The following is a 23,348-nucleotide window of genomic DNA, read 5'->3' on the forward strand; positions in this document are numbered from 1 at the left end:
TTTTTTTTTTTTTTCCATTTTGGGAACAAATTACACGATTTTGTATTTGCAGTAGATTTAATTTTCTTCTCTTAGACAGATTTACAAGTGTAATTCTTCCGAAAGACCATCCATTACATTTAAAATAGGTCTTTCTTTGTTATGCTCTCATTTTAGAACTGGAGTTCAAGACGATTGTAGAAATAAATTTTTTTTTATAATTTATTTTTTATGCCCTGCGCAAACTGCTATTGCACACTCGGTTAAGATAACACATTTTTCTTATCATCAGCGAACTTTGATTCCAGGTATTCTTGCGCGAAATCATTGTCTGCAGCTTAACAAGGCTCGGCTAACAACCGCGGAAACGTCTAAGTAACTATTTAGTTTCTTTTCGAATACGTCAAGATCATAATATAAATACTTACTATTAATTTTTAGCCTACCAAGCCAAAATTTACTTAAATGATTAGGTAATTTCTAATCAGGCAATAATTCAGGCAGTTTTTTTTAAAACTTTTCCTGACTTTTGTTAGATTTAGATGCTCAAAAGTGCATCTTTATCTTATTACATCATTTCCGAAAGAAACTGATTGGTAAGTAAAAGTTGAACTAATATCTTCTTAGTAAAAATTGTACTTTTTACGTCTAAATGCATGTTGCGTGCTTTATATCTGTTGTACTAATTTTGCACTAAGTATGTATTTTTCATAAAAAGTACTCATTTTTTATAACGGTATGCATTACATATTGCTAATTAGTATTGTAAAAAATGTACAAACGGAACTAAGGATGTCTTAAAGCCATCTAACTTAATTCCGGAAATAGTTCCTGAAACTATTTTATTCTATAATTTCGAACTATTATTTCTATAATGTAAAATTTTATTTTACAATCGAACAAAACTTTCTAAATTGTTTCCGCAACTCAATATATTCTGTAAGCCAAAAAGTTTTATAAGTTAAATCGAGTTATATTTAAAAAATCGTAATCAAGGAATATTCTGATATCTTCAAGATTATGTTTTAAAAGAGAGATTAAAAAAACATAAAATCTAAAAGCTTTTATAACAATTTTATAAGGCCCAAAGGTGAGTTTTGCACGAGGGATTCGAAACGGGATTTGGAAAATGATACAGACATTCAGTCATTCGATGCAAAATACCGTTAGGTATTGTAACGTCTTTGTGTTGCTACGCTACCAACATAATAGATATAAAGAAACCTTACGCATAAAATATTTGTGCTTGAAGGTGCACGAGATGTTAATGTTAATGGAATGCTTTGAAATCGTTGAGTTTGTTAATCAAAAATTCATTAAAGTTTTACAAAATGTGAAATAGGTAATAAATAAATTCCAAATTTGGCCTTATGCCCATATTCGAGTGGAGGACTATGTTATTCAAAATTTGGTATCTCTAGATACCGTAGTTTTTTCACAGTGAGAGAAACATACATACATTCATGCAGATTCTTCATTATTATATATATTCAGATTCATCTTTAAATATAATGCAAGGCTTTAATATCTGGTGGCAACAATTTGATAAAGTGATTTAGACTTTTATAATGAACCAACGCAAAATGCCAAAACGAAATTAATAGTCCTTCTGAGATAACGCACTTAAAAAAAAGACGTTTCAAAAAGTTTTCTTGAATTTCTAGCGAAAAGTAATCTTAAAATATAAGAGAATTATAATTTAAAATGAGATAGGCAAAGCTAATTGTAAAATCCATGCCGTATGAAATGAAAGAAAGTAAGGTAAATATAAGGTGTGTGTGTGTGTGATTATGGCAAAGCCTCGAGGGCTATCTGCCTAAGGGGAGGGATGCCTTCGTGGAGGACTTTCTAAGGGAAACTGGCTCGTATACACGTTACACATGGGGAAAACCACGAAAACGCCCATGCAGCCAGCCCGTTCGCGGGATTCGAACCTCGGACCGAACTACCAGTGTTCAGCGACTTTACCGCTCAGCCGCTGGTGGGCGGTAAATATAAGGAATCAAGAAATTTCTTTTTCCGTAAAGTTGTATCATAACGGTAGCAGATTTAATTAGCAAGCTTTTGGACTCGTGGTTAGAGAGCTGTTTTTCACATTCAGCTTTCCAAAACTTTCATTGCGCGTACAACTTTTATTACTTATAATAATCCAGATAATAATAAGTTACTAACTGATGTAATAAGAATTAAGTGGGTTTAGATAATATCAATCAAATTGATTATTAAAGTGTTAAAAAAAAGGCCGAAAAGAAGAAAAATGTTTTTCATCTAAAATAAGTCCTACATGTAGCATTAGAAATTTTTCTTATTAATTGTTATAATGCTACACCAATCAATAAACATCATCAGTTGGATATAGTATATATCAAAAGTATTTTAACCTACACCATTTAAAATAAATTAAAAGAAAAGTAGGCTAAAGAATGAAATAAAAAAAAGTCTGATATCGACATCACATGAGTCCCTCGTACGCCTTTTATACATAGTTTTTACTTCATTTCATTAAACTTATTTCCTTGAATTATTCTAACTTAATTAACCAAACCGTTAAGGTAAATTGAAAATGACATCAAAAATTGCGAAGTTTTGAAATTAAATATCTTGCTCAGTTTTTATCATACGTGAGTCAAACTGCCTATACTTCTATTTTTTTATAATGAGTATAAAACTTTTCCAAATATAAGTATAAGAACCAGACGACCATATTAAAAGTAGTATTTAGTTATTTGACCAATATCGGTTCTTTTTTTAATTTTAAACTGCCAATACATCAATACTTTTGTCATTTAAAAAATATCAGTAATTGGAAATATATGTCTATGACAAACGATTAGAAAAGTAAAGGGGACAGGTAAGAATTTTTTAATCCGGGTAAGGATATATATAATTACAAAACAATTCTTTTGAAAACAAAATATAAACATGCGTAGTATTTTTTGCGCATTAAGCTGCAGAAAAATTATCATTAAAGAAATAAAGTAAAAATGTAGAACAAATATTTCACAAAGACCAGAAATCGAAATTCATAATAAATTTTAAATAATCATATAAATGCAACAAAGAATTTGAAAATGTTAAAAGCAAAACATTTCATTGAAGCAAAACCCCCATTTAAAAAATTAATGAAATTTAAAGAAAAATGAACAAAAAACAGAAGAGAAATTCAATCAACTTCAATGCCACTTCATCAGAGGGGAGGAACATTGAAATTAATTGAAAACTCTCTTCTACAAAAATCCTTGCTTTTCTGTATCCAGAATTAGCCGATGAACCATTTCAATGTATTTTAATTACTATATATATATATATATACAAAAGGTAAGAAAGAACCAAATCCACAAAGAAATGAAACTCAAAAATCAGTGAAATTCGAAATTCTCCATAAATTTGGAAACAATCAACCAATAGTAATCAAACCAGACGTATATTTCTATTTCATTTTCGGATCTCCTCTGCGTCGAGGAGGAGTTCAAAATTTTCGGGCGAACTGTTTAAATGATTTAGAATGCTTCATTAGCTAATTTTGGATGACCAGAAACACAGTAGTTTTCCATAAGGAGAAGTTCCATTGAATCTGGTTTACCGCCTCTTGATAACGTTAAATCAGATTTTGATTGCATTCTTATTCTAATTTTTATATTTCCCATAATACTATCTAGAGCAGGGCTTGTTAAACGTTTTTCATTCGCGACCCCTTTTTATCTCTGAAATTTTTTTCGCGACCTCACGACCCCATAGAGAAAATTTTGTGGGACCCCATAAGCATTGCACAAGTCCGACACACGCGTGAGTGAAACTGTCAATTTTTTCACTTGTACTGTAATATACTATTGCAGTTTTAGGTCATTAACTTTAATTTCTAATTTTAGGACACAGAGCAATGTGAAAATTTTAAATAAGTAACAGACGAAATGAGCGTCACGTGCAAAGCAAGTGAAATGAACGTCTATATTATAAGAAAGAATGCGTCGAAATGTTTTCGTTTTTTAGTTGTCTGTATTATCTTATCTTTATTTATTTTCAGATACATTGTGTAAACATATTTGGAAATTGTATAATTATTACAGTAATTTAAAGAAATATCAAAACTGCTAAAATTTTTGGCGACCCCCTGTAGGTCCCGCGACACCCATGGGGATAACGACCCACAGTTTAAGAAACTCTGATCTGGAATATATTTGATTGCTAGAGTGATGGCTGAGAAAAGCTTTCCTTTTTATTAACACAATCTGTATAAAACTTTAGTTCATGTAATCTTAATAAAAACGTTGCATGATCAAAATTGTTGTGTATTATAAAATCCTACCTTATTTGATGCATTTTTGGCCCACCAGCGGCTGAGCAGTAAAGTCTCTGAACACTGGTAGTTTAGTCTGACGTTCGAATTCCAAGAACCGGCTAAACTGCATGGGGGTTTTGTGTTTCTGCTTATGTATAAGGTGTACACAACCCAGTTTCTCTTAGAAAGTCCTCAACGAAGGCATCCCCCTTTAGGCACAGAGCCCTTCAGTGCTTTGCCATAATCAAATAAACTAAACCATTGATGCATTTTTTTAAAAACGCCGTTTGGGTCTGCCGCCAATCCTTCAGAATACTCAATCATGCATGCTTTTTTAATACGGAAGGTTATGTTATAACACAATAAAGAAAATCATAATTGGATTATCTGATCAGCCATAAATCTTTGTAATGGACAGAATCTCTTACCAACATATTTTCTTCAACTTCTACGATGTTTCTCTCGACATCTATCAAACCCACCATTTATATAACCTTCCTTTAATAAGTATTTTAAGTAAAATATAATTTATTAGCTATATTAAATTTCTTTATCATCTGTGACTAAAAATAAAATCATGTCTAATTAAAAATAAAATCATAATTATGGCTGATTTTTAAATCAAAATTCTCAAAGAGAAATTTAAATGAATTGAATATAATCACTTTCATACACACTATATTTCTAGGCGCCATTTTTTTATTTTTCCTTGAAATACTGCTACTATCTAAGCGTAATTCGGGCTGAGAATCTCACGATTTTACTTTTCATTTCAAAGAGCAGAGAAAAAAATATTTTTTACTTTTCAGTGAATTTAATTAAAACAGTGTAATTTGAAAAAGATTTTTACTTCTTTGTACAAAGTACAAGAAGTATTGTCATCCGGAAAAATTTCGTGTACCATATTTTAGCGAAAATACTCATTTTGACTAGATTCATTTCAACGATTTTTTCTTGTTACATTTGTACGGTAAGAGAGAATAAAAAAAAAATTTTCCCAAAACGGATTGTAAAATGGATTTAAAATGAATTCAAAAGAGACCTTTTCGTGATGTTTATACGTACGTATGCATGCATCCCTCATAACTCAAAAAAGGAGTAGCCTCAAAGAACGTTGAAATTTTGTATTTGAGTCAGCTATGACATCTAGTTCTGCACATCACTTCCTCGTTGCTGTCGACCGCACCAAACACATATATATTCCCACTTAGTTACCCAGCCCGATGAGCTCAGTTTATATTCTTATATGTTAGTAAATTGTGCACTTTTTGCTTTAAAAGTGATTGAGTTATGTTGTTCTTAAGTTCCGGTTAAGGTTTTCCTTATCTTTAGTTAAACAGTATGCAATAGTTTTAGAATTATCAACAATTTAAGAGTTTAAATGCCGCTAAGTCTAATATGGCGGTTATTTGCTTACATTTGAAGTTCTTAGTAGTATAGTGAATTAGGTCAATTGCTGCACCAACCTCAGTGTCTTTTTGCTCAGTGGGACCAAAGTTTAATTTAAATGTTTGTGCACCGAAAATTTTGTCTTTTTGTCCGCTGGCCAAACTGTTGGTTTTGGCATAGAAATTCTAATTGTAATTGCAAAGCTTCTTTTCCTTTTAAATTTTTTATCTGTATTTAGTGTTTTATGATTTTCTGCGTTTTACAATTTTTAATGAAGATGTTTTGAGTTTGTATGTATTGTTTCCTTGCCGCAAAGTGAGAAGTGGTTGAATAAGAAATATATCTCTAATAAAATTCGAAGAAATAAAAGTTTAAATGAATGCAGTAAAATAATACGTATTATTCAATAGGCTGTAAAAGAAAATCACATGGTGTCGACATCGAATATTTTATATACGTTATATCTTTTAGTTCATATTATGTGTAAAAGTCATAAAGAAAGAGAAAAAAAAATCAGAAAGGAATTTTTTTCTCTTCTAGGTAAAAAATCCCTTTCTGATTTTTTAAATAGGGACTTTAGCGGGCACCCAAAAGGGCTTGTGTAAAGTTTGGTGTGGTTTATTGGGAGATTATCGCTAAAGATAGACGGCCTAGGTGAAATAGGGAAACATTTTATTAGATACTAGATGAACATACATTTAGACTAACATGGCAAAGTTTTATGCCTTCTGTATATTTGAAAAAGGAAAAATATATAGCATAATTCTACAAAAATATTTAATTAGATATATCATGAAATCATTGCGTTTTTATCTGAATCTATAAAATTAAAAAGTAAAAAAAATAGTGTTCTTATGAACTGCATCTGTTGCTTTTATATAGCTTAATTTGTTTTTTAATAACAAATTGATACAGTTTGAAAGATAAATAACTTACATTTTGTCGAATGGCAACAGGCTCGAAAGAAAAGTGAAACAATGCATTTAGTGTAGATGAGAGTGAATCAACACAAAATCATGTTTCGAAAGTATGAGTATTAGCTCTTTTAGGCTAGTAATAAATCATCGAGTTGTGAAAGTAGAAAAATTTTTCTTCAAATATGGCAAAAAATTATTTTCAATTCATTTTAATTTCCGTTTGTTGTAGAAATTCTACTTTATAGTCTGCTAAAATTGCAGGATTGTTAATAGTAAAGGGTTAATTATTTTATTTTTTAAATCTGGTATTACAAAGCACTAAACAATACTAAACACTTCAGCGATTTTGAAAAACACCAGAATTTGGCAAATGGCATTGAAAATTCTGAAAAACTTTCATTTAGAAGTTATCTTTTAGTATCTTCGATAACGCCATGTCTTCGATAACGCCAGGCTTGTGATAATTTGTTTGACCATTAAGTAAAGATTCGTGAGAAAAACTTTCAGCATTAAATAAAAAGTGTTTTTATCGAATTTTGAATAGACTTCTGTGAAATATCATATTGTGAAAAGTTTTTCTGATTATCAATTTATATCGTGAAAATTTTCAAGAAAATCAGATTGATAATTCTAAGTCTATAATTAATTTCAAAAGCTAAACCCAAGCAAACAGAGAAATGAAATTAAACTGAAACTGTCCAGGAAAAGGTTAAAAAGATTTTGAATTTTTTTAAAACTCAAATGGGTTAAAACATACGCCTGAAAGCAGCCATATAACTACTTCACATTTTTAAAATTATTTTTAGCCCCAAAGGAACGCTTATGATATTAAACTCGAAACGGCATTTTGCGCTGAATCATTAAAAAAGTCGTATTTGCTTTCAAACTGTTGCCACTAAATATTATCTCCCTCTTCTATATTTAAAGAAATTAAGTAATGAAGAATCTGCATAAATGTATGCATATTTCTTGCCCTGTGAAAAGAACAACGGTACTTCGAGCCATCAAATTTTGAATACTGTAGTCCTCCACCCGAATATGGACACCTGGAAGCCCGAAATTTGAGTTTCGAATTTGTTTTATTATCTATTTCATATTTTGTGAAACTTTGAAAAATTTTTGATTAACAAACGCAGCGATTCCAAAGCGATTAGTGGCAACACTGTACGGAATAAAACATTTTTATCTGCAGCGCGCGAGACTGGCTATTTAAATACTAAAGATAAGCTGTTTTTAAGCAATTTTTTACTTTGCTGTTGAATCGAATTTTATGTGGCTTACACGTCAAAAATGCGATACTTAATAAATAAAGTAAACATAAAGTGTTACGAGTAGTAATAAAAGGAAAAAAAAATGTAAAGCCATCTTAGTAAGAAAACTGAACATTGATATGATGAACTAAAAAAAAAACTGAAAAAAATCCAGAAAAATGTATGGCAACACTCAAAACTGCATCGGGAATTTTAAATGCACATTGATATGCTGCTTTAAAAAGTTTTGTAATTTGTTGTTGAATTGCATAAGGCATAAGTGCGAAGAAAATGGTCTTAATAATAAAGCTAAAAAAGCGAAAAAAAATTGGTTAGTAAGTGTGAATGTAACAGCACACTCGTAGACTGCGGCTTCAGCGAAAGCATAATAAAACATTAACAAATCCTCTTGGGCGACCGTTAGAATTTGAAACCTCTCAATTTTTTTCATTTGGTTTGCTTTTTAAATATGTACATAACATCTATTATTGGCATTTAATACAATCGAATCTTTACGATTTAAATAAAATTAAGAAAGGGGGAAAATCTGTATTATTGGTGCACAATTTTACATTGTAATAAAGTAATACTTTTTTACACATAGCAGTCAACATTCACGGAATTAGGAGAGAAATTCTGTACTGGTATTGCATAATATGAAAAATTAGAAATATCTTTTATTAATTAGGTTTGTGCTGCAATAATAATGAAATTTGCTGCCGTCAATAAAATTAAGAATTATATAGTGTTTTTAGATGACTTACTTTATTACATTGATAGGCACTGTACTGTATGATTTGAATGCGTAAATTAAAATTTTCTGCAGTATGACTTGGCAAAAGTGTCCTCTTTTGTCAGAACATGATTTTCATCACGAAGTGAAAACACTAATGCTTTTTTCAAAATTTACTTTAATATTCTGAAATCCATTGCGATCTTCTAATTATTATTTGGTGCGATTGTAACTAGAATGTAGCTATAATATTCAAAACACAGCGCATTTATAATCGAGAGTTTCTTTAAAGACTGTAAACTGCGAATATGTGTAACCCTGCCTCCTTCGGTTTTACTGTTGCATGCACATGCGCAAACATGTGCTGTTTTTAAACATTTTGTGATATTGCTGTTGATTTGAACTTTATATACCGTAAGTGAGAAGAACGTTAATAATAAAAAGATAGAAAAAAGTTTTATAATGTAAGTATTAAGAGAGCTAACCACTGATATCATAAACGGAAAAAAGATTGAAGATAATAGAAAAAATGTTTACCAGTATTTAACGCAGCATCGGAAATTCTAAACATATTGTCGCGTATGTACGGGTCCGTAATAGATTGAATGTACACAGGTCCGATGATAGGTTAATAAAATTTATTTTATCAAAAGGAACACTTCAAAGTTCTGTAAATTTCCACAGAAATACTCGTACAGTATCACAAAGTACAATCAGCAGTTACACTTTAAACTACTAAGAAAGTTAAACAACTCAATGTAAAGCGCGCCTAAAGAGAAAGCTAATCCGGAAATATCTCATCTTACACTGACCTAACAGCTTAGAACAACAATGCTGAGAGCTAATGCTCTCTCCGGCCTTATATGGCTTTCGAATTGGCCCGCGAGATATTTCTAATACTTTCTTCTTCTCAAAATTACTGGGAAGCAATATGAGGGTCAAATTACGGTTACAGCTAACATAGAGGTCAATTACATTATTCAATTACAACACCTATTATGGTGACACAAGGACTGAACCAAAATGCCGCCAAACTTGGCGACAAAGTAAGTCGCCAAAACCGTTGTCAGTTTAACGATACCTCGCTAAATTACAAATTTTATTCAATGTTAAATGGACTTGCCCCTATATTATTACTTTCCCGGCATAACTTACCTCTTTCAAAATTTGTCTTATGTTCCATTACACAGAAAAATGAAAATCTGTAAAATCATCTATCAATGTACAAAATTTGTAACAATATGTTGCTATGCTGTTTTTAAATCATTTCTGATTGTTCTGTTGAATTGTATATGGGCGTAAAGGCGAAGAAAGTGGTGCTTGATAATAAAGCTAAAAAGACACACACACATACAAAAAACAAAAAAAAAAAAAAAAAAAAAAAAGAAAGAAAGAAAGAAGGGAGGGTTGGAAGGAATGCGTGACAAAGCATACTGGTAGGCTGCGAGCTCAGCGAGAGCGTAGAAAACCTTAACAAACCTTTTGGGGCGGCGGCTAAAGCCGGAACCTTACAAATTTTCTTCTTTTTCATCTTCTTCTTCTTCTTCTTCTTTTTTTTTTTTTTTCAAATGAGTTGATTTATCACATCCCTCAGCAACATTACAATCCTTAGCATGATTTTTTTTTGTTGTTGCTCTTACATTTATACTAATTAAGTTGATGATAAATTAGAAGTTTCATGAGCATTTTAATATAAATAAAGAGAAGTTCATATTTAAAAAATAGGAAGTATTTGCTATGTGACGGTGACACTGAATAAAATAGTAACGGCTGAAAAGGCAGCTTGAAAAAAAAAATTGTTTTCATTCTTTAGCAAAATATATATATATATATATTGTTTCCGTCATTTTTATGGGAATTCTAATTAATGTGTTGATTCTATTTTCTTATTCTTTCTATTATCACTTATAATTATTATAGAATTTAAACAACATATTTGCTTTTATTTACAGAAAATGTTTCATTTCCGAATTCGAAAGCAGAGCCTTCTCTTACTACTAGGCATTGTTTGTTTTGCACATGGCAATAGTACGTTACCGGAAGTCTCTTCTTCAACAATCCCAGCAATCCCTCAAACAATTACTATAGACATCTGCAACATGGCTCTTGTATCTGTAAATGATATTAAACATGCAAGACCAGTGAAATGCACTTGCTCGTCTATCGACGTTGAATGTGGCCACCTGGACATCGAAGAACTTCCAAAATCAATATCGTTTCCAAAAAGGATCAGTTTTGCAAATTTCAAAGGGAACAAGATTTCCAATCTCAACTCTGATACTTTCTACAATGGACGAGACCTTTTAAAACTGGATTTATCTTATAATCGCATAGATTTCATCAGCGTTAGTGCCTTTAAGGCTTTCAAAAGTTTAATAACCTTAGACCTTAGCCACAACCGCATATGGAACTTGCCCGTAAACGCATTCCAAGGAATGACTCAGCTAAGAAAACTGGATTTGAGTTTCAACGATTTAATAAATGTATTTCCCGACATCCTTATTCACCTGACAGAACTTCGGGAACTTATTTTGGAATCGAACCCAATTCAAGAATTAGAGCCAAAGCAGTTTTCGGCCTTACAGAAACTAGAAGCGCTCGATCTGAAAGCCACTAAGTTGAGTGTCATACCCGACCACCTTTTTATTTTCACTCCAAAGCTGAAAATACTTTCATTAGCAGACAACCAGTTGACAGAAATCCCAACAGAAGCTCTGAAAGTGTTAGACCATCTCAAAGTACTGGATCTTAGTGGAAACAGAGTAGATATCATTAAAGCAGAAGCTTTCATGGGACTTACGGGTCTTACAACCTTGTATCTCGAAAGAATGTCAAAGTTAACAAAGATAGAAAAATACGCTTTAGGGGATATGCTTCATTTGCAAAAACTTCAATGCAGTTATAACTTTTTACTTTCTGAAATAGATGAGAGAGCATTCATCAAGAAGAGTACCAACGAGAAAGTTCCTTTAATTCAACTCTTCCTAAGACAAAACAATTTGGAAACATTATCGAAAGATCTTCTTCATTGGAATGATGCAGTGGAATTGCATTTACTGGATAATCCTATGCACTGTGACTGTAATATCCAATGGATGGTTCACCAGAAACTTAAGAATGACTTCCAAAAGCATGTGAGGTAAGTTTTGCAAAACCCAGCTTTTTCTTCAGTTTTTTATAATGTTTAATAAGTGAATTTAAGATGGTAGATACTTTATTAAAGTAAAATGCGTCTGCTCACAAGGAAGGTCTTCAGGGTGTATATTCCAACCGAAATTGGTTGCAAATGGGAAAACTACGAATTCTTTCATATAGATCATCCTACTGCGAATATCAAATCTGGAAAAAAACTCTCGGCAACCGTTAAGTAGGCATCAGTGCATATGTAAACATTCCATCCTTTCAACAAGAAACCTTATTGAGATTAGCATGGACGTTTTACTAGCACCATTATTGCATATAAGCAATATTCCATAGATGTGATAGGAAGATTGTTTATGGGTTTAATTATTGAACACAACTTACTTTACTAAATACGTTTAACTGTTGTACCATTTTTTTAAAATCTATATACGTTTCATGTAACATTATTAATGGAAGGAAGCTCCACAATTAGGTATTGCTAGAATACATTAACAGTAATATAAATACCTGTAACACTGTTCATGGTACATAATTACTTACTATTGCCACCAAACAATATAAAAAACGGAAAAAAATTCAGTATTTTGAAAAGTTTCTGTTGTACAACGATGATATTTTAGGATTCCTATATCCAAAGTCTACTACCAAAGACACAGCAAAGGATACGGATTATCAAAATTATTTATTTCTGGCCATTTCATTCAAAAGTGCTTTAGTGTTAACGAACGTCTTACATAAGTGTTGTTTTGGGTTTCCCTTATTTTTACATATATCCAAACCTTAAATCTTTACAATCTAATTAAAAGATATTCTATAATTTTATATAACTGAAAAATCTTTGTCTTGTTTAATTTCTAAAAATAGGAATTCTAGTTTTTCAATTCGCTCATACCAATACTGCAGCCTTTTGAATGGAGAGCTCACAGACAGTCTTTTGATCGAAGTCAAAGAAAAAATGTCTCAGAAACATGTACATCATGATATGCGTGGAGAACAAGTTAAATAAGCTTACAAAACGTAATCAGCTTGAAGCCTAATTCAAAAGTTTTCAATTTAAGATTCAGCAGTTCTCAGATAGTTGTGTTGAATTCGACACTCTTATGCATGTTAAATTTATGACTACTTTTTTTTATTAATTTCAATTATATCACACAAATTAACGCTTGAATGTTAATCCGAAATTATTTTATTTATTATTTAAATCAAGCATTAGTAATGTGAGCATCTGATGGAATAAAATGAAATTACAAAATCCTGCGATGAAAACGAAAATATTGTTTTAAAAGCATTATAAATCTGTTTCGAATAGTTTAGCTCTTCTTAAAGATAATTTAAATGATAAATTCAGAAGTAGCATTAAACATTATATGCTTATTGTTTTCAAACTCTTTTTATAAAAAAATTTTATGGAAAAAAATAAATACCTGAGCCATGAACAATGACTTAATAAATTATTAATTTTATAATAGATTATGAATTTTAAATACTTTATAATTTTGCATTAATTCAGTTTTAATTATTTGCCAAAAGATTTTATGAAATAACTAATAAGCAACAAATTAAGAAACTGTAGAGTATATTAGGTTACTTTTGAAAGCAGGAAAAATGAACGATCACTCACCAGGACTCGAGCGTGGATCTCTCGAATACGCATCGAGTAAGTATACTGTCTGCGTATTCAAGAGGTCCAGATTTACTACACCACGAAGGCATGCAGAAAGGAGGGAGAAAATATCTTATGTACCCCCACTTTTCAAAGGCGACTGGGGATTAGGGAACCCAGTCGCCAAATCCTGGTGGTGAAGAATCATCATTCGCCACCTTTTAGTTCGGGCGCCACTGTAAAGACATTATGTATTTTTGAAGTCGGAGATATGAAAAATGTTCAATGCCCTCGTCGGGACTCTGACCTGGACATCTCGAATGCGCGTCGAGTATGCTTCCAGTTACACCACGAAGGCATGCAGAAAGGAGGTAGAAATACCTTATAAAATTATTACTAATTTATCATATGTTATGAATTTTGAGTATTTTATAGCCCTCTATGATTTCTCCTTGAAGCAGTTCTTTTGCCTAATTTGTACAATATGCGTACATTTTGTTCTGTTCTTTTTTAAAAAATAATAAAAATATGAAATCAGTCCTCATGCATTAAAATAGACTGTTCATCAATACGATAAATTGATCATAATTTTTTGATATCTTAAAATTTGCATACATCTCTTACTCAGAAACTTCCTTTATTTTACATGGGACAGAATCATGGAAGAAAGCCAACACTAGAAGCAAAAACACCAGCCACTAAGAAAAACACTTCAGTTTGGCAATAAAAGAATTTTACAAAATGGTCCTGCTGCAAAAGAGAACATTTTTACAATATATATATATATATATTTTTTTTTTCAAAAATGAGTTCATAAAATAGTTTAAAAGGCATTGATAAAAAGTATACTTTTATGATCAATTCTCAGTCCTACCAGTAGTCAGAGGATTTTATTGTACCAAACATTTTAAAAATAATAGGGATAAAATCATTGAATTTGTTTGTTATTAATAAAGTTTAAAAGGGAATTCAGATTGTCCGTAAAGAATACTGTTATTTAAATTTTGGGTAATAATGTGGAATCCTAACTACGATGCTATAATTGAAGGTGTGCCTCAAAAATTCATATCTTTAAGAAGCTCAATAAGTGTAGAGCTTAAATGTTTTCCTTCATTCCTACACTCTTTCCTAAAAACTTTGACGAAATAACAGAGGAGCAAGTGGAGTGTTCCATACATTAAGGAAAACGGGCTGGATGATGGACACATTGGACACTTTCTGCGCTAAATTCACTTTCCATGTTTAGACAATTAACTATGAATTTTTTGTAAAATTTCAATAATAAACAATTGAATATTAAACAGAACAAAATGTATGACACATTTCGTGCGCCATGCTTTATTTTATTTGATTGTTTTTCGTTATCCAATTAAATACATCACCACTCAAGAAAATATCGGATCGAAATACAGTAACATTGTTCATGAGAGATTCAAATTAAGATAATGTATTTGGATCAGCCGCCTAAGGAATTATAAATTCAGTACAGCTTAAGAACTTTAACAAATTTAAGTTTCTGAGGCTTGTGTTATTATTTATGCTATTTTAACATTGCTTTGCTTTTATAAAATTTATCAGTCTTGTATTTTTAATTCAGGTGTTCTTCACCTTCTCATTTGGAGAATATAGCGCTTAAAGACCTGAAAGATTATGAACTGACCTGCGGTCTTACTATCACCGAAGTCGTCCTGATTGCATGTTCTGCGGTGATAGCCCTGCTTATTTTGATTTTGATCGTCGCTTTCTTAGTTTGGAAAAGGAGCTACGCTGGGTACAGGAAACCATATTTTGGCTACGGCCAAAAAACTCATGATGGTGACATCGATTACAATGCTGAAGATGGAATGTAGAATTTCATTTACATCGCATCAGAGTTTTGTGTTTGAGTAAATGTTTACAGTTAGATAACACGGACTTGTCAGACTGTTTCCCCTTTACATAACTCTAAGGTTTTCCCGCATTTTTCAGGAAGCATATACTTTATTGTTATATATAATAATAATGAGGTATATCATGCTTTATTATAATCATGGAAATCGAACTTTATCATAAAGTTCAATAATATGGTCAGCAAACTACTTTTTTGTGGTATGTTTTATAGATTGTATCAAGGATTATGTCTTTTGCTTCAATCCTTATGTATTTTAGCTATATAGGTAAGTAACTGAACTTTGCCATGTAAACATAAAACATTGTAAACATTTCATTAGATGAAGTTGCTATAGATTACAGCTTTATTTTAGAATGCATATTAATGAATGTAAGTAACTAATATCATTGTTTATTACCTGGTAATGTTTCATTTGTACTTCATAATATCTAATTAATTATTCTCACTGCTATTTAATTGGTTAAATAATTATAACATGCTAAATGTAGGATTGTTTTTTTTTAAAATGTGCTTTATATTCAACACAAGCTCATGTTACTTTAGTGAAAAGATACAAGAATGTCCGTATAAGTAACTGCTTGTTGAAACTTTTCCAAGTAAAAAATTAGTATTTAATTTTTCTTTGACCTCTAAAACTGAATTAGCAGTTAATTTTATAGGGTATTAAAACTAATTAATTGTGAGAAATAATTTTCTGTAAAAATACCCAGCTTCCTATTGGAAGCAAACTTTATAAGGGTATAGGTAATCAGGATTGTAATAAAATTCTCATACATCTCTGTAAATTCTAACTTGAATTATATTAGATTTTCTTCACGTACCTTTCTAACTTTTAAATGTGTTTAGCTCCTGATCTAACGAATTATTTCCATTTTAGTTCTTTACGTGTTAATAAAACTAGATCATATAAAAACTGTGCTAAATCAAGAAAAGAGAGGGAAGACAGATCAGCTTTTCATAGTATAAAAAATTAAGCACGGGTACCAAAGTTTTAGTAGTGATCTGATATGCAAATAATATCCAGATTCCTAATAAGGGCTCAATAAATGCATGGCTGTCCCTTTTACGTTGGCCTTTCATCCGTGGTGAACAGTGCATTCCACTAACACCATCCTTACAGCAAGATAGAACAGTCTGGTCATCAGCTAGAAATGCTACTAATATTCATATATTACTAATACTTATGTGTATTGCATTTAATGCGCAATCTACATATCAGCCGGCCAATAAGTCTTTGCATGTGCAACAGTTCTGCGTGTTCTTTTGGGACGTATGTGGCTTATACTGGAAACCAAAAGGAGCAAAAATGTTTCAAAATTGAAAGTACGAGTTAGAAACTATCAGTTTTGTAAATTTTTTGTTGTAAGCTTACAAAAACGGGTCAGAAAATATGCATCATAATCGCAGAACTCATTGATAAAATCGGCTATGAACATATTTAAACTAAGATGAGTTAATTTTCGGTATTATAAATATAGTTTTGTGGGTACTTTCTTATTAGTTAAACCATTTCAGAAAGTTTTGCAACGTGAGTTTTCTAATAACGGTTGTTTATGCATACTTGTTAAGTTATTTTGAATAAAAAGTAAGAATATCATCCTATTCTGTTCAGTTTAACGGTACCATCTTTATATATATATGTGTGTGTTGAATTTATTGAATTTATCCTTAATAAACTTTATATTCAAACCTGTATACACTGCACCAAACACATTCAAGACTTCAAATTCATATACTTCATCAATCTAAATGTATTAGGTAAATCAATATTAAACTTAAACTGTTTAATAGTTTAACAACATATATTTAAGTGTTTGTTTAATCTGTTCAAACAGTTCACGACACTAATCAAAAAGCAAAATCGTGTATTTGTCGCCCTCCCGAAATCTCCAAAATGGATTTGGATGTTTTTCTTTTTTAAAGGTCAGTAATATTTGGTGACAATTTATTACCTGGAAATTAAGATTTTCTGAGCAGTGTGCCATATAAGGAAAAGTACCAGATTTTGCAATCATAAGTTCGCAATTAGTTTTACTCTCAAATATTGTACATTGAATTTTTGTAAGCATAGTTGCAGTTAAATATATTTGATCAAATTACCTGCAAAGCTGTAAAATTTAATTTAAAAAAATATGCATGCTTGAAATATTATAATATAAAAATTTGCTGTAATCATAATCTATATTTTAAAGTACGTGTTATTAAAACGTTATAATATATTAATCTGTAATGATCATTGTAATTAATCTGTAATGATCATTATAATATATTAATCTGTAATGACCATTGCAGTAATTTGTAATGCAGTGCTCTTCACAATTCGTTTGGCTCCGAAAATATATAAATCTATTACTTTTCTTTTTGTAGAATATCTATTATTCCTCAATATTAAATAGTTAATTAATTAATTAATATGTTGAGTTCTACTTCATCTAGAAGCTTTTGTCGAAGTTTGCAGACTCTAAACTGATGGCGAGAGTTATCGCTTAGTCTGATTTAACTGTTAAATGAATAAAAATACATTATTAGTGCCACAGAGAAATTTCCGCGACTTATGTGTATTTAAATTAACATAATGGAAAATTAAATTTCAATGTAGATAACGTAGTTAGAGACTACACATAAAAAAAACCGCTCGAGCTGGCTCAGACGTTTAATGACTCATATTTTAAAATGCCAGCTACCGAAATGCCGAAGCCAAAATATAACTTAGGCAAAGCTAGCTATAGAAAGTAAATAAAACTAAACTCAGTGGCGCAACAGTCCTAGTGGGCCAAAGACAGCAGTGCCCCGAAATATGCTTTTTTGACCTTGGGCCCCGGGGTGCGTAGGCATATGCCCTGAACAAGTGGTCAGCTTGTCGCAGAAAATCCAGTGTTTAGTCCCCAAGCGATCTTGGTACTCATTTTATTGACCCAAGAGATGGAAATCAAGGGATGAAAGGCTGGGTCGACCTTGCCCAGCCCGGGGTTCGAACCCCGAACCCGTAGTGCTGCTGCTCGACGCGCTAGCCACGGCGCTATCGAGTATTCTGTAATGTAATAAATTGCTAAAATTCTGCTAGAAAGAGAAAACTATGTTTAAGTAAATAATGTGATTATATTGTATAAATATTTTTGGATTTTTTTCAGTGTTACAAAATTAACATTTTATGAAAAGCAGTTAGTTCTGTGTAATGTATCACAAGGAAGTTAAAATATTTCGAACGACTTGAACAGTACTTATACATAAGTCTTTGAAACTTTCTTAAGTTACGTATTTCATGTCTGACAAATTTATATTATGCCCAGAAGAGCATGCCAGATGAACTAAATGGTAGGAAACAAATAATTAGCAATAAAAATTGGTGTAATGTTTTCTCCTGTTAACCCATTCCTGTTGCTAATTGTTAGTTTCTTCACACATCTGTATATTCATGTCCTTTTGTAAAATCTTCTTTCCTGAATAATATATATTATTATATTATTAGTAATATCTATAATATAAAGTTTAGACATATATATTTACATTTAAGGACAATATATTATTTGTGTTTTAATTATATTGATACTTTTAAGATTGTAGTAACTTACTCTGCTAGAAATAGATGAATTTTTCATAAAAATATATCCAATGAAAGAGAAATATGTATAAAAATAAACGGATCTTTCGTTGGTACATACTTAATGCTATTTTTCTTGTATAAAAAATAACAACATCTAATATTTATATTCTTAATGAACATAGCTTTCGGTTTTATTTCTTGTGAAAACATTAACATGCCTGGGTGTTCTATACCAAAAATCTAATTTATGCTTTTTTAATTACTTTATAGACGTATCCTTTAACTGTCTAAGATTTACTCTAAAATCCAGACTTTAGTAAGCAGACGGAAATGAAATACTTAATTAAACAGACAAAATACTGTTGTTACTTTGAACCGAAACTCTTTTCCTTTCCTTAGATAACCTTTGCATTGCCTATGTTATCTATAAAGTTAACATTTACATAAATATAAATATGTAACAATAAAGCATAAATTTACATATATTTCAAGATTTCACATAAGTATCCTTGCTTGATGGTATTGGTTTTAGTATAACATATATATCATATATATGTTATATATTTATACATATATATATCTTGAACATATATATATCGCTTCGATGATTGGAGTGTTTTAAATAAGACTTCTGACTATACATTTTTCATTAAAATTCAGGGTATATTATCCTTTTTAATCGCATATAAGGATAACACACTGCAAAAAAAAAAAAAAAAAAAAAAAAAAGATAGAGAGGGAGAATATAGCGGAACAACATCACATAAAACGTGCTGAACATAAAATGCATTTTATTGAAAGCCAACAGCAGTCTTACATTGTATAGTAACTGAATAATAAGGAAAATATTATTAATTACATAAAATAAAATATATCAAAGTACTTCAAACCAAAGATTTCTGCTTGTATTAAAATAGAATTCCTGAAAAATGAAAATTCAGGAATTTTAAAAATGTTTTACATATTTATAATTCTCAAATACTATTTAATGGTTGGGTATGATGGTTATTCGGTTGTTAGGACATTAGGATTTTTGAAAGCAGGCAAGATGAAAAATTAGCAACCGCCTTCACCGGGAATCGAACCACGGACCTCTGGAATACCGGTCCAGCATGCAGAATCACTACACCACGAAGGCATGTTAGGAAAGCTGGGAAATACCTTATATAGTACCCTTTTTAAAGGGCGACTGGGGTTTTTAGGGGACAAAATCGCTAAATCTTGGGTGTGGAGAATACTCATCCACAACCCTTTTAGTTCGGGCGCCACTGTAGAGACATTAGATACTTTTTGGAAGCAAGAGATGTGAAAAATGAGCGATCGCCTTCGCCAGAAATCGTTTCCCAGTCGTTTCAAGGTGAAAATTCAAACAGCTGTAGTAACTTCTTACTTTTAGATACCTATAATTTTTTTACATAATATATGAACTATCTGGGGATGAAATTTTGTGTATCAGAGTACTTTTTTCCAGTCGATACAGCATTCAGGGAAAAAGTTTATGGAGTCTTGTATTCCTTGGTAACATAAACTAACAAGCCCTAGAACTAACTGTAGAGGAATTATCCTCTGGTCTTATGATACAGACAAAGTCAGAAGACGGGTGTAGGTGACCTTTTATTCGATCAAAAAAAGTTCACAGACGACCCCACTTGGGTTCACACAAGCCAACACTCTTAGCTTAACGTAAATATGTAATACTGAAAAGAAAATGTAATTAAACTAGCCTAACGGTACACAGGATAATTTAATCGCGCAGGAATGCTGTGGCTTGTAGAAGCCGGCCGGACAATCCGAATGGCTAGAAGCATTCAACGCCACGGAATCAAATCGCTATTAAGTCAAGGTAACAACGTGGCCTTTGAGCAGGCATAATACGCTCTAAAACCAACTTTCGGAACCTTCACTAGTACTTCTTTCTCCTTTAATATGAATAAAAGCGTGCTAACTGATTTGCATTCTAAGCTGGAAAGCGTGGGTGAAAAGGAGAGCAACAGGAATGTTGCTTTAACTAATAATTAAGAATTAGCTAACTAACTAATCAACTATCTAAATTAACTAATTATTTCATATTGTTAAGTCAAATAAGGTATTCTTTTAGATTATTCCAATTTCAATAATTAAACAAGTTATTCTTTTATATCATGATAATTTCAATAATCAAATGGAATAAACACTCTTTCATAGTACGAGACATTTATTGACGAATCAGTAAGCATGATAATTCCCTAATTTATTGAATTATTACACTAAAGTTTCATTCAGGATAATGCAGAGCCAATAACTTGATTACTGGATTAATGATAATCATGATTTTTTTCAATATAAACATACGAATTTTGATATAAGAAAGTTCAATGGTGAGAGAATTCTTTAAACAAAGTTCTTAATAAGCTAACCTCGCTTGGATGGTGTGTGAAGATCCATAATTACAGTTTAAAAAAGGAATCAAATAAATTAGGCATTCAAGATATGATAATTTTAGTCAGGTGACCCCTTTCAAAGAAAAAAAAACAGAAAAGAAACTTAAATTTTTATCGTAATGTCGTAGAAGAAAATAGCATATAAGAAAATTATTTTTCATAATCAAATTAATTAAAAAATAACATCCTTGTGCAACTGATATTACTAGAAATATAACTAGTCAAAATTTTTAGGAAACCACATCTGCCAACCTTTACCGAACATTTTCATAATTTTTTCGAAACCATTTCTAATTTTACAATATTTCTTTACACACAAAATTATTATAATTTTTATAAAGTTTGCAATTTTTTACTGCTGTAAAAATAGTGCCACAGTTGGCCATTTGTGTCCAAATCTGTGTTAAAAGATGATGCTTTGAACAGAAATTTGGGTTACTGTTTTATTTCATTCTATGTATTACGTCAACAAGAAAGTCTTTTCCTTTTGTGCTTCTCAAAGTTTGGCTCTATCAGCAGTTCGGCGATTATAAGATCAATTCGTTCATTTAAAATTTTGATTTTGTGGTTTCCAAATTCCGCAAAAACTATTTTTTAACAAATATAATAACGTTAGTGCGATATCATTCAAATTTTAAAATTGTATTTTTATTAATATGAAAATAAAAAATAATTAATTCCGTCCATCATTTTTTAAAATGTCATTTTTTCATTCTTACCATTTTTAAATCTCAGATTTAAACAAAATAATGTTACAAAACATAGTTTTCGAGTTATCATTTAGCGAATGCAAAATAACTACGATGTCGAAATTAATTTCATTTGTCTAATTTTGTTTTTTTATTGAGCTTTTAAGCGTGTAGTTATTTCAAAATATTCAGGTACTTTATTCAAACTAGTTTCTCTTGAAATTCACTTTACGTTTTTCCTTTCTTTTCTTTGTTTAGAACTTTTTTAAAAAAATGTTCTGAATTTTTCTCTAACGAAACTGGCAGATAACGCAAAAAAGTATGCAACCAATTTTGGTACTATTCCGCTTTGAGGACCGTAAAAATCGCCAAACTATTGTTGATGCCAGTGCTACTAAAAACAATTACGGCACCCCTAACGCAAGAAAAGAAGTTAGGTTAGGTTACTTAATTACGGCAAAGCCTCGAGGTGTAGATTCGAGGTGTAAATGTTAGGTGTAGATTGGCGGCACTTAAAAACCGCCAAATCTGCAGCTGCGGTGGCGTTAATACCTAAGTAACCTTAATTTCATATAATACTTTTTATTATAATAATTTATACAAAAAAAGGCTAAACATAACTGAATGGATTCCTGCGTTGCTATATCGCTACCGAGTTATCGCTAAAAGCATAATTTCATCTCGTTGGTTGTTCAAACATAATTTTCTATAATGAATGATGCCTTTTCTTTGAAAAAATTCTATTGCATACTTTTCGTCGTTGGCAATTCCCAAATTGTTAAATCCATAGGATATCAAAAAAAGATTTAAAATCAAAAAAGGATTTAAAAATTAAACTAGTATTTCAATGGCGTTTTAAATATCGAACTATCTAAACTTACGCAATTTGAAATCAGCGCGTACGCTAGATTTGGCGCTCTGTTAAATGGGCGCTTTGCGCATACATTTTTGCTGCAATTTTTTTATGGTCTTCAAAACGGAATAGTATTAATATTTTTTGGATAATTAGATATGTAAAACTTTCGAAAGCATATTTCTAAAACATACATTTTCACCGGAAAGACCTTAATTTAGACGTCTTCATTTCAAATTACAATTATGTGTAAAAGAAGTGTAAAAATTCGTGTAAAAAGAAGAAGTGTAAAAATTACACAAAAATACAAGAAGTGTAAAAATTCGAAACTTAAATTAAATTTAATGTTATATGATCCTTGACTAATTTTTCATTTCTGCTAGTAAATGTGGTTGAAGAAATTCTGTAGAATTTTCCAGGGCTAGTTTTGAATACTATGGACTTTTTTCTTTAGTCCCAGAAAATTTTTAGAATGGTAAAGAACAGTTTACTACCTTGAACGTCTTTTGTAGAGGGCCCATAATAAAAATTTAAGTTTCGTAATTTCATGAACACATTTAACGGCATCAAAATTAATCGTATTTTGAAAGAACGCTTTATTTGATCCATATTTTAAACTAGGCAAAAACTGCTTAAGTATATTTAGCCCCTTTAGGT

General features: G+C 31.0%; 1 protein-coding gene across 1 annotated transcript; it reads left to right on the forward strand.

The window, feature by feature from the left end:
• The first annotated feature begins 298 nt into the window (after positions 1–298).
• Positions 299–18,846, forward strand: LOC118184739 (uncharacterized). The gene is made up of 3 exons (XM_035354459.2): positions 299–575; positions 10,500–11,686; positions 14,892–18,846. The coding sequence occupies exons 2-3, from the start codon at positions 10,503–10,505 to the stop codon at positions 15,142–15,144; spliced, it is 1,437 nt and encodes a 478-aa protein (XP_035210350.2). The 5' UTR covers positions 299–575; positions 10,500–10,502; the 3' UTR covers positions 15,145–18,846.
• The last annotated feature ends 4,502 nt before the right edge of the window (positions 18,847–23,348 follow it).

This window comes from Stegodyphus dumicola, chromosome 2 (genome assembly GCF_044657685.1).
Source record: "Stegodyphus dumicola isolate Sdum_Otavi_A_Nest chromosome 2, ASM4465768v1".
Classification (NCBI taxonomy): Eukaryota; Metazoa; Arthropoda; class Arachnida; order Araneae; family Eresidae; genus Stegodyphus; species Stegodyphus dumicola.

Coding starts and splice junctions, on each gene's coding strand:
- LOC118184739 (XM_035354459.2), top strand. CDS start 10,503: ATGTTTCATTTCCGAATTCGAAAGCAGAGCCTTCTCTTACTACTAGGC. Junction 11,687..14,891: donor GACTTCCAAAAGCATGTGAG/GTAAGTTTTGCA, acceptor TTTTTAATTCAG/GTGTTCTTCACCTTCTCATT.